The sequence below is a fragment of the Magnolia sinica genome, chromosome 16 (assembly GCF_029962835.1).
Source record: "Magnolia sinica isolate HGM2019 chromosome 16, MsV1, whole genome shotgun sequence".
Classification (NCBI taxonomy): Eukaryota; Viridiplantae; Streptophyta; class Magnoliopsida; order Magnoliales; family Magnoliaceae; genus Magnolia; species Magnolia sinica.
The window spans coordinates 69,600,734-69,613,813 of record NC_080588.1 but is presented as its reverse complement, the minus strand read 5'-3'; the positions used below and the strand labels follow the sequence as shown (position 1 = coordinate 69,613,813).

At 40.0% G+C, this 13,080-nt stretch overlaps 2 protein-coding genes across 3 annotated transcripts in view; one reads left to right on the top strand and one right to left on the bottom strand.

Moving 5' to 3' along the window:
* The first annotated feature begins 3,865 nt into the window (after positions 1-3,865).
* LOC131229638 (protein DMR6-LIKE OXYGENASE 1-like) lies at positions 3,866-8,392 on the top strand. Its single transcript, XM_058225629.1, has 3 exons — positions 3,866-4,377; positions 6,132-6,459; positions 7,863-8,392. Exons 1-3 carry the CDS (start codon positions 3,905-3,907, stop codon positions 8,121-8,123), a joined length of 1,062 nt encoding a protein of 353 aa, XP_058081612.1. The 5' UTR covers positions 3,866-3,904; the 3' UTR covers positions 8,124-8,392.
* Positions 8,393-11,009: 2,617 nt separating this feature from the next.
* The window catches only part of LOC131229636 (salicylic acid-binding protein 2-like), an 87,135-nt gene continuing 85,064 nt past the window's right edge, over positions 11,010-13,080 (bottom strand). Inside the window, exon 3 of one of the 2 annotated variants that reach the window (XM_058225627.1) lies at positions 11,010-11,395. In XM_058225627.1, the coding sequence (XP_058081610.1) occupies positions 11,266-11,395 (130 nt within the window). In that variant the 3' untranslated portion in view covers positions 11,010-11,265. Of the gene's footprint in view, positions 11,429-13,080 lie in introns of both variants that reach the window. The other variant, XM_058225623.1, reaches the window with a different exon arrangement.

Below are 13,080 nucleotides of genomic sequence, written 5' to 3'. Positions count from 1 at the left end.
TAGGCTCGTTTTGTGAGATTGAAGTCCCTAAAACAATATGGCATGGATCGTAAGTTACCTTAGATAATCTACTTATGCTGCCATATTTCTACTTAAGGAGATAATAACATACTTATCATCTGACAAGTAGAAAAGTGTGTTTGGTTTTTAACATCATAAGTAGAACTGGGCACAGGACGACTCGACTTGGAAAACTTGACTCATCCAAATCGTTGGATCCAACTCAATTTAAACTGAGTGGGTGAGTCGATTTGAATCGAGTTGACTTCCTCTAATCCGAACTCAAACTGAGTTGAGTTTGAGTGACCTAGCAGTAACTTGACTTGACTCGGCCTGATATCCAGCTTAATACTAACTCAGCTCGATTTGAAACTCAACTCGTATAATATATTTAAAAAACTCAGATATGACGTTTTTAGATTTGAGATGCCTTGTAGCTAATGGATAGGTTGCAATTCTGCAAGTGAATATAGGTTTTGAGTTGTGATTTCAGCCCGTGGATACCCGCCTCACCCGACTTGACTCGGTACTTGTGATCTGGTCGGACTCAATTTGGATTAGTCCAGGCTAAACCTAGACTCAGATCAGGTGACACATGCTGGACTCAGTACCGAGTTGAGTCGAGTTCAGGTCCAGCATATTTCAAAATTGGATTGAGTCGGGTCAACCCTAACTTGGTCCAACTTGACTCTATGCCCGTCTCTAATCATAAGTATTTATCTCTCAAGTATGATTGGTCCCCCTTACATCCACTGTCTATCATGTGCATCCAGCCTTTGATGTGGATTGTTCATTGTGTGGGCCCCACCTTTGATGTGAGTAGTTCATCATGCATGGCTCACCTTGGATGCATGTCATTCATCATTAGCGGCCAACCTTTAATGTTCATCATCTATTATGTAGGCCTATCTTTGATGTTGGTCGTCCTTCATGTGAGGCTCACTATTTATATTATTGTTCATTTATATTATTGTTCATCACGTGGATTAATGGTTCCGATCTCATGGTAGGAATTATGGCCACAAAGGGCATATTTCCTTTTAAAATTTTCCAAGTTGTTGTGTCACTAACAAAAATGGAAGAAAACAAGTTACTTTTGAAAATTAAAAAAGATTGAAAAAAATAAATTATTTTTATTATCAGAAGTTACTTATTTAATTTTAATAATCAAACTAAGTTAATTATGTGTGGAGATCTAATTTTAGAGTATGAGTTAAAGAATGAGGGATCCAAATATGTAGTTGACCCCACCACAAAAAACAGTGGCCAGATTGATGCCTACCATTAAAACCTTCCTAAGGCTCACCGTGATTTTTATTTGAAATCCAACTTGTTCACAAGTTAACACAGACATGAAAGAAGGGAAAAACAAATATCAGCTTGATCAAAAACTTTTGTGGCCTATTTAAGTTTTTAATGGTGGGCGTCACTCTCCCCACTGTCTTTTGTGGTGAGGTCCACTGGAGCTTTGGATTTGACTCATTCTTTGGATCTTTACCTAAAATTATATTTCCAAATGGATGGACGGTGTGGATACAAAACATACATCATGATGGGGCCCACATAACTTGGTGACGTAACCTCAATAACGAGTCTCGCTACTCAACCTATCAGTATCCAATCCGCATCCGCGGAAACAGGTTGGCTACTCCCCTGCCACCAGCCAATGGCTGATGGTGGGTGCTATGTGGGCCCCACCATGATGTATGTGTTTCATCCATGACGTCCATCTATGTTTTTAGATCATTTTATGGTATGAGACCAAAAATGAAGTATATCCCAATCTCCAGTGGACCACATTACAGGAAAACAGTGTTGAATGAACGTCGACCATTAAAAACTTTTTGGGGCCATAAAAGTTTTGGATCAAGATGATCTTTGTTTTTTACATTCATCTAGCTCTATATGACCTAATCAACAAATTGGATGTCAAATAAGCAGTACATTGGGCATTAGGAGAATTTTAATGGTGGATATCCAATCACTATTGTTTTCCTGTGGTATGGTTCACCTAAGATTTATATTCCTCTCATTTTTTGTATCAAGCCCTAAAATGATCTCTAAAGATGGATGCATGGAATGAATGAAACACATACATCCTGGTGGAGCATAAAGAAGTTTCATAGGTTAAAAGTTGATTTTGTATTGCGCAAACAATTAAAGAAAAAATATTACCGTAGTAACTTGAAAAGGGGTAATTTGGGAAGCAAAAATTTTTGTTTAATGAAAAATTCACTGAGCGCATTCCTCATTCACCGTTAAGGCAGACTCCTATCACGGAAATAATTCAGTGAAAAACCACTTAGCGCTTTCCATCTACTTCACTGATGTATGGGTTTTATCCACACCGTCCATCTACTTCTCCATGACATTTTATGGAATGGTACCAAAAATTAGAAAAATCCAAGTGGACCGCACCACAGGAAGTAGTGGTGGTGATGATGCTCACCGTTGAAACTTTCCTAAGGCCCACGGTGATGTTTATTTACCATTCCAACCAATTCATAAAGTTTCCTATACAACGAAGGGAAAACACAAATATCAGCTTGATACAAAACTTCTGTCGCCCCTATGAAGTTTTTAACAGTAAGAGTTTAATCCCCATTGTGTGGTCTACCTGTGTATTGGATCTGCCTCATTTTTGAACTCATTTTCTGAAATGATACGGATAAATGAATGGACGGTGTGGATAAAACCCACACATCACAATGACCACTTACAGCTCCTCCCTGTTCCCAGCTGGAGAAAGGCGGGGTAGTATGCAATCTGCGTTCAGCAAAAGACGGTTAAAAAGGATGGAGGCGGATTGCGTCCTACCCCCGCCCGGACGGTAATCTGTCCGGGCAGGGATACGTGTGGCCCACCGTGGTGTAAGTGTTTTACCCACGCCGTTCATCGCTTTTCTCAATCATTTTAAAGTATGATCATAAAAATTAAGTACGTCCACAGCTCCAGTGGACTACACCAACGGAAGCTGCAGTGATAATGACATCCACCGTTGAAAACTTTTTAAGGGCCACCGTAATGTTTTTTTACCATACAACCTATTCATGAGGTCATGCAGACGTGGATGAAGTGAAAACACAAATATCAGCTTATGCGAAACTTCTCCAGCTCCCAAGAAGTTTTTAATGGTGGACTTTCAATACCCACTTTGTGGTCCACATAAGAGCTATACCTGCCTCATTTTTTGGTTGATAACTTAAAATGATATGAGAAAAACGATTAACAGCATGGATAAAATACTTACATCACGGTGGGCCCCACAGAGCCCTGCCCGGACGGATTACCGTCCGGGCAGGGGTAGGACGCAATCCGCGTCCCAAAAGAACGGTCATCAGCCCAAATTCAACGGGAAAAAAAAAAAAAGATAATTAGGATCATCTATTCACCCGGATTTCAGGCCAACGGGACTTGGATGGTCTGGATTGGACTATATACGCCACGTGTACGGCTAGTGAATCACCACAACTCATTGAGTTGTGAAACGAGAAGCACATTGTAGTCTTCTGCCTACCTAAGATTCCCTTGCGGGTGGATTAAATTGTGCGTAAACCACATTTTATAGTAAGTAATGGCAACTCATCCACCCACACTTATCATGCATGTCATCAATCCTAACAATCCAAATCATGCCATCATCCAAAAGCCACACTAATTGTGCAAACTCAACCATCCATTCAGCACCCACAAGTTGGACGGTTAAAATCGTCCAATCAATGTGAATTCCAATATTTGCTCCATCCCATTAAAGCCCCTTGAATCAATGCCACATGTTCAGTAGATGAATTGCCACAATTTAGCAAATGTATCCCGACGCACAGAGTACATAATTCCACCTACAATTACGAAGCAGTAGACCCAACCTTTCAATTGTTACACCATTTTGTGCTTTTGGAGAGAAATGGGGCACGAGGTGGATCTTGCATTCATCCAGGCCCCAGAACACAGACCCAATCTCTCTATCAATGAGGCCGGAGGAATCCCATTGGTTGATCTCTCACCGTTGAATTCTCAGAATTCAGATGATCCACAAGCCCTGGTGGACCTCGTCGCAGAGATCGGGGCCGCCTGTAGAGACTATGGCTTCTTCCAAGTAATCAACCACAGCGTGCCGTTAGAAATCAGGGAGAAAATGGAATCAACGGCTAAGGAATTCTTCGCCTTGCCTTTGGATGAGAAGAAGAAGGTGCGACGAGACGAGGCGAATCCTTTGGGCTACTACGATACGGAGCACACCAAGAATGTAAGAGATTGGAAGGAGGTGTTCGATTTCTATGTCCTAGATTCGCCGTTGATCCCAGCTTCTGATCAAACGGTGGACCGTCGATCAAAGACGGCGCGAAATCAATGGCCGGAGTGCCCTCATAAGTTCAGGTAATCGTGGGCCTAAGAAACTGAGGGTTCCATTTCTTTAGCCTTGTAATTCTTTTTTGGTTTGTGGGCCCACAATCTCATTATGGTATCATAGCTTGACTAGTTCTATAACTCGGTGACTCGACTAGAAACTCGGACGAGTAAACTCGACTCAGAGAGATTCGAGCTGAGTTACTGTGAAACTCACCCACGAGCTCGAATTGGTTTTGACTCTGTTGGACTCATCGAGTCAACTCTCTTACTCGGTGGACTGACTCGAAAGGAGACTTGAACACATGATCGAACCATGTCTTGGGACTTGTGAGTAAATTAGCTTTTTTTTTTTCTACCTATATGTATCTATATGATCTTTAAACACTTCTCTACTTATCTAATATCGAGTTGATTCAAGTCCAGTCTTCAAGTAAACCTGATTAGGCTTAACATTGAGTTGAGTTTTTGGATTTTGAACTCGATCGATACATACAAAATTTTAGACCCACATGTAAGGGTTACAAACATGGATTGCCAACTTGTCGAGGTCGATGGCTTCGACTTGGTCGAGTCCATCCAGCTTGGTACCGCAAGTTAGTAGTGAAAATATGACCTATTTGGATGAGTCACTGGCAATTTAGGACAGTCCTGACTTATGACTGCTGAATCTTACAACCCCAAAATACAGGTTAGACTTTAGAGCTGTACACGAGCTGAGCTGAACTGAGGTTGATGCAAGTTTGGTTTGGCTCGCTTATGTGACACTTTATTTAAGTTTTATATGAGTTGAGCTTCGAGCATATCTGTATTTTTTGAGCTTGTTTTGGTTTAGATTATATGAGCTTGAGCTTGGTTTGGTTTGGTCCAAATATCTGAGCCGAGCTAAACCAATTCAAATCCATACTAAGTAAACTTTGTAGGCCCACTGTCATGTATATGTATTATTCATGAGGTGCATCTGATTTTACATAACATTTTAGGACATGATCCAAAATGGAATAATATCCAAAGCTCAAGTGGACTATACCATAAGAAACAAATTGCATTCATGTATATGCATTATGTATTATCCACATCATCATGTATATGTATTATCCATGCCGTCCATCCGTTTTTACATATCATTTTTAGGACATGATCCCAAAATTAAATCATATCCAAAGTTCAAGTGGATCCCATCGTAGGAAACATTGTGCATACAATCTATGAGTTGAATCAAATCGTTCTGAATCAAGTTGAGCTTCGAGCCGAACCAAGCCAATGCTATATGCCCTGGTTTGAGCTTGGTTTGTTTGTTTGTTTGTTTTTGTTTTTTTGTTTTTTTTAAAAAATAATTTATAAATGAACTTGACTCCGAGGCTCGGTTTTGTTAATTTGAACTTCTATTCAAACCAATCCAATCCAAGCTTTCGAGCTAGCTTGGTTTGTGTCCAGTTCTAGTTGGACAGTCCTGATCGAAACAAATTACGGACAGTCAATCTTCTCTCATTGTATTAGTCCAGTTTTTTATGACTGTTAATGGGACAATGACCCCATGATTTGGATGGTCGTGTGTACGCTTGGCCAATATATATATATATATATATATATATATATATAAGCATTGATTAATTAGGCTCACCTTATAGAACTCTTACATGTTGGTTTTTGATAATGGGCAGAACGGTTCTACTTAAAAATGAAGTTTCATGCAATTTCATTGGTTCGGTACAATTTCAAACTGTACATGCAGCATGAGTATAAGCCCAGAGTAACATTGTGTATAAATTTTGTTTTGGTAGAGATATCTGCAATGAATATGCAATGAATGTGGAGAAGCTAGCCTTCGAGTTGCTTGAGCTGATTTCATTGAGCTTGAACTTGCCTGCCAAACGACTGAACGGATTCTTCAAAGACCATACCAGCCACATCCGGCTCAACCACTACCCTCCTTGTCCTTCACCAGACCTTGCTCTTGGTGTTGGTCACCACAAGGACGGAGGTGCCTTGACTGTTCTTGCTCAGGACGACGTTGGTGGGCTCAATGTGAGGCGGAAGGCCGACGGTCAGTGGGTCAGGGTGAAACCTATCCCAAATTCTTACATCATCAACGTTGGAGACATCATTCAGGTGCTGTAAACTCTTCCTACATAACTATATATTTGTTGGTAGGAAGAGTATACTAAGGTTGCATTTAAAAACAAGGGTGCCCTTGGACACTTCAATTGGTTCATGTAAGCGGTGGGACCCACATACGCTCAAGGGTGGCCCTATTTTATGGCTTGGATTAGGCCGTCTAGTGACCGATTGCAGTATTCGCAGGTCCCTTTCTTACATATGTTCAACATGCATCTTTTTTTTAATTGGGGCTGAATCCATTACAAAGTTCCATGGAGCAAGCAATTTCTACTATGAGCCCATTTTGGTGTTTTGAGTCACGTCTTCCTATGTTGAACTGTTATTTCGTGGGGCCTACCTATGATGTGTATGTAGAATCTAAACTGTGAATACGATCAATCTTCTCTCACCATACATCTACGAAGTCATTCTCATCCAAACTTTGAGAGTGACACATCATAGTGGAAGTTTCGAATGTGGTACGTGACACCCTTTCTAAAATGTTCATTTTTTACCCACATGAGCTATGAGGTTGAATATTGGAACGTATGACTAACATGGCATGGAATTCCGGATGTATATACGGATTGCACCTTCAAAAGATGTTGGGCTCAAGACTGCACAAATGCTCCATAAGCAAAGGCTACATTTGAGGGACGTGAATTCAGTGTGGATTCAGAGAACTATAGAGTATCGTGGTTTCTTGATTTGGTGAGATTTGATTGAGTCATGTGCCGTAGTAAAAAAGACCGTTTACTTTTAATCACATACTTGTGTTGAGCACTTACATAACCAAACAACTTTCAAATATGCTTTGTTGACTCCATCAATGCCAGCGGCATGCTGCCCAATCAAATCCTACCACGCACATCAATTGAATCCCCATCTATTGAGAGATGATCGTGATGTGGCTCTCCTGATCACCTGGTCAGAAACGCTGGAAAGAATGACTGATTGAAGTTGGGATAGAAAAATGTGCATACCTATCACCCTCATTCTAGAGGAATTATACAGGTCCAGAGCTTGGACGACTAAGATCTGATGATCTGCTGGCCTGAACAATTCCACACATCCAGTATCTATATTTCTCCGTCTGATGGGCCCCACCATTGACGGAGGATTCCCAAAATTTTCCATGCTGGAAAAACTAACACTTTTGCACTAAAGGGATGACTGCTTATGACTCTTGATAGAGTTACTAAGGACAGTAGTTTTCGTACTCAACCAGCGATTTTAGGACCTCATCAAAGGATTAGGATCTTCCAATCTCAATAAATTTTTTATTTTTTACTTGCAATTATTATTATTAATATTATTTATTTTTACATTGGGACTGTATCATTAATCATCTTTATGATGGCCAAAATATGTGGTGTAGAAGTATATATCTTACAAATTTGTTTTTTCTTTTCAAGGTCTGGAGCAACGACGAGTATGAGAGCGTAGAGCACAGGGCGATGGTGAACTCGGAAAGAGAGAGATTCTCTATCCCTTTCTTCTTCAATCCTGCAAACTACACTATGGTGAAGCCATTGGAGGAGCTGACAGATGAACAGAACCCCCCTAAATACAGGGAATACAATTGGGGTGAGTTCCGCAAAGCGAGGGCACACGGAAATTTCAAGAAGATGGATGTTGAAAATCTTCAGATATATCACTTCAAGATATCCAAATGATCCACCTCCTCCCACATCACGATTATGTTAGATCACGAAGGATGATGTCATTGATATGATGTATATGATAAGGTCTGAGTATGGTGCTATTGGTACTTTTTTTTTACCTCTCTCTCTTGGGTGGTGGAGAGTTTTTATGATTAAGGCTATGTTTGGATGCACTATTGAATTGAATTTGTAATACTAGCTATGACCAGATTGCAATCACCATGTGTAGAATTTAAATAGGAGTAGGCTCTAAATTTCAATTTATGATGCTTTCAGTCTGGTAGTTATAGGAATATTATTGAAATATGATGGCTTCCTCCTGAATGTGTATACTAACAAAGGCATTTGTGTTTTGGACATTTATGAGTCTCTATCAACATATGTATATCAATTCAATTAAACAGAGCATTCAAATGTAGCCTACATCTAAACTCTGTAGCATTGTGATGCATGCCCAATTCAAGAGGAAAGCTCAACCCATGAATTAGGACCCAGCCTTTGTATTTAGCCCATGATTTCTTGCCTAAGCATTTAAGAATTTTAAGTATGTACGGCTTTTGGGACCACGTGGTATGGAAAGGAAAGAAATTTTAAGATTCATGCATGCCTTGGGATTTTTTTAAATTTTTTTTTTTTTTAGTTGTATTTTGTTTTTAAAATTTTATATTAGAAAAAAATGATTTAAAAATTAAGAAAAAAATGGTTTTTTCTTGTTGTGTAGTTTTCATTTTTTTTCTTTTGTTGAGTTTAGTCACACATTTGTAAGAAGATTAGAATTTTAAGTCTTGGGTGTAACCTTGCACGTGCATTCATGGGGGCCGTGGTTGTGGCAAGGCGTAGTGTGGCGCGGTGTGGTGTGTCCTTAATCAAACTTAGAAAAAAAATAATTCTCGACATAGATGATGACTTGATCATGCACATGCGATAGAGAACTATCATGCACCGACACAATATTTAATGAGCTAGCATGTACCGATGTGCATTTAATACGCCATCTGCATGCGCCTAAAGCCTAACAATCATTTTTTTTTAACACACGCACACACACCACCACACACTCACGCCTTAGTGGGATTTCACCACCTATGGGTGCTTGAACCCTTGACCAGGTGTTGAAACTCCTAAGAGCCTAACAATCATTTCTTATTTCTTTATAAAAGCAACTCATTTTAATGTCGCATCTTCTTCTCTCTTAATTTTCTTTCTGCAATCTTCTTTTGGGCAAACCAGTATGAGCAAGATTGGGTTTGTGTTACTGAGATCACATTTACACTAGATTGAAACCATTCGTCATAATGGAGAGCTATTGCATCGTGGGGCCAGAGTTGCTGAGATCTAATGCATCGATATTCTTCCTTGTGGGGAGAAATTTGTCTTTAAGACAGTGATTGTAACGTGTCTCAGCTCTAAAGTTTATTTATTTACTTTTCATCTCTAAATTAATATGATTTTCTCCAGAATATTTGTAATACGACTAACAATTTAAAGACAGTTTTCTTCTCCAAAATCTCGACTTCTATAGCAGTTGTTTTTAAAAATCCTAGAATCGGAATTTTTTACGAGAAGAATTTCAAGAGGCGGCTACAGAAGATGAGTTTTATCTTACAACCCTTTAGTTGATATATGTTATCAAAGATTCTGCTTCGTCACTTGAGACGAATGAATTGGCAGCATCCTTCGAACTATCTAAATGGAAAGCTAATGACCATCTATGCCGAAACTACATTCTAAATGCGATGACTATTGATAATTATGATATCTAATGTTATTACTCATCTGTCAAAGATTGATAATTATGATATCTACTGTTATTACTCATCTGTCAAAGATTTCGTGGGATCACTTTGAAAATGAATTCATAATAAAGGATGTCATATTTAAGGAATATATAGTAGGTTGTTATATGGATTTTAAAATGTCTGATGATAAGTCTTTAGGAAATTAGGTACATGATCTAGAAAAGTCTTATCTAAGAATATTGTGATTGATGAGGCTTTTCAAGATGTTTTAATAATTGAGAAACTTTCACAATTCTAAAAGGAGTATAAAAAACTCCCAAGCACACGAGAAAAGATATGAGCTTTGATAACATAATCTTTCACATGCAAATTGAAGAAGAGGCAATGAATCATGACAAACATTCAACCGAATTAAAATATGTAACAAATGCCCATCTTGTTGAGGGTTAAGACAACCGAATGTTCGGTCCACTAAATAAAAAACACCCACATGTCCATAAGTATAAGAAAATAGATAATAACAATAAGAAGACACGACCTTCCAGCAGCAACGACAACGATCGACGACTGCTGACCCTAATGGTTTTACTGTATGCTGGCAATGGGTCACGATTAAGGGCAGCAACAAAAATCGGTCGGGGTGATTTTGGGTTTGATAGTCACATTTTCCAGCATTGGCTTCCACCGATGGCTGCTGTGGTGCTACTTGCCATCGGCAATCAGGTTTTTTTTTTTTTTTTTTTTTTTTTTTTTTTTTAAATAAAATTTATACTGTAGCTGCGGATCTGCCATTTAGGGACGGATTCGATCAATCCTTCAGGTTGAGGAAAGATCCTCTGGCTGCCATTGTTGCCAGATCGTGTAAACAGGGCAGCAATGTCGTTGCCGGCGACAGATTGGGGATGTTGGCGACAGATCTGGGATTCTTGCAATTAGATCTGCGGCGGTTTGTGTTTTGTCCACTCGTCAGGTCAGAGGTGGTGGGTTCCGATCATGGCCAGAGCAGCCCTGATTGCTGAGGCCTAAACACGGCTTCTAGTTTCATCCAGGCAGACGGTTCTGAATGGGTCCCATAGAAATCCGAATTCTGGGTGACCCTAACGTCGCAACCAAATGCAGCTTGCATCTAAACTATAGCATTGCACTCAACTAGAGACTGTTATGCATACATGAAATTATTTTATGGATTTCAGATTGTCTTTGGGTGTTTCATCTAATTGCAATAATAATTTAGTAATGATAGCAATAATAGTAGCAAAAGCAGCAGCAGCAACGATAGTAGTTGTAGTGAATCAATCAAGAATATGTCTCAGCGATCTCTAGTAGACAATGGCGTAACTCTTGTGGTTTGGAGAACATGGTCATGTGATCAGAACCGTTGATCACTTTCACTTCTTTCACTGGGTCATTTTCAATCATCCAACGTTGGAAATCAGGGGAAATGCATTTATCTTCGTCGCATATGATGTAAACTCGGGTAACAGACCCGTATCTCTCCTTCGAAAGGATTGGTGCATGCAACAGTTCTTCTGGGGGAGCTGGACCCTCCCTTCTTAGTGTCATTGCCAAGGTTAGGTCCTGATCACAGGAGATAAAACACACACACACACACAAAAGAAGAAGAAAAAAGAAATGCTTGTTACGAGAGCTGGATGGGAGCAGTTTGAAAGAGCTTACAGAATTTCAAAGAAATGGTCACATTCAGCCCATCTTTTCTGCCACTATATATATCATGTGTGAAGAACATCCATGCCATGCAGAAGATGCATCACACAAAAATATTAATTGAGTGGAAAAATTATGCCCATGCAGTCATCAGGTGGGCCACAGTTACGAGATGAGAAGATCATCTGCATCCATAGATTTTGATGTGGTGTGGCTCGCTTTATAAATAGACCAACTGATTTTTGTATCAGGTGAACATCATGTTGTGGCCCATCTTTTGCACGGCTTGGATTTTTTACAATGGTGATGGTTGGCAAGATAAGGAAGTTCATTTACACACTCTCTTTCTGTAAACATTTCTGATTTCTGAGATTTATTGTAAGTTTACAAGTAGTCTTAAAATCGCTACCACCTAATTGGTATTTGATTCAAGTCCATTAATCCGAGCTGTTCATGTGATGGTCCACCACTAAGATGAACCCACCGTAGCCTGGAAGACCTGATCAATCGCTTATCAATTCATAAGGAATAAGGACCGTTGCATACAATATTACTGAGTGCTGACCTGGATCACTGGCCTGGTCCATTCAGATAAAGGGCCAAAATGATAGTCCGAACCTGACTTGATTTTTAAATGGTTTAAAAATTGCATTCGGACTTTATGGAAATCTTGTACCTTTCACTGGGTACCGGTGGGTCATCTTACCTGTTCTTAAGGTCACACAGACGTGGGTGAAGGGAATAACGGTTTGATCCAAACCTTCTGTGGCCCCAAGAAGTTTTGGACGGTAGACGTTCAATACCCACTGTTCCTTGTGGTGTGGTCCACTTGAGCTGTGGATATGCTTCAATGTTGGGTTCATGCGTGAAATAAGCTTGCCAAACGGATGGACAACATGGATAAAACACACGCATAACAGTGGGCCCCACAGAATCCTGATGCCCATGGCTGCTTGGTGCAACGGTCACCACACAGTCTGGGGGAGCAGATTATGTGAGACCCCGGATCCAACGAGGTGGGTGGGACCCCTGACTGTGGGGCCCACTGTGATGTATGTGACTACATGCACACTGTCCATCCGTGTTGAAAGCTTATTATAGGGCATGGCCTAAAAAATGAAGTAGATTCAAATCTCAGGTGGACCATAATACAGTAAACAGTGGTAATCCACCATTAAAAGCTTCTCGTGGGCCACACAAAGTAGATATTGATCGGTGATAGAAAAAGCTTAGTGGACCTCTCCGTGATGCATGTCTTTCATCCACGCCATCCATCCATTTTTATACCTGATTCTAGTAGGTGGGCCCAAAAACGAGGGAAATCCCAATTTCAGGTGGACCACACCATAGGAAACAGTAGTGATTGAACACCCACTATTAAAAACTTATTTGAAGCGGCGGACATTTTGGATCAAGCTGATATTTATATTTTTCCTTCTTTCAGATCTGTCTAACTTAAGTTGGGTGGCAAATAAACATTACAGTGGGCACTGGGAAGTTTTTAATGGTGGGATTCAATCACCTCTCTTTTGTATCTTGTGCCATGCTAGAGATTTGGATCTGCC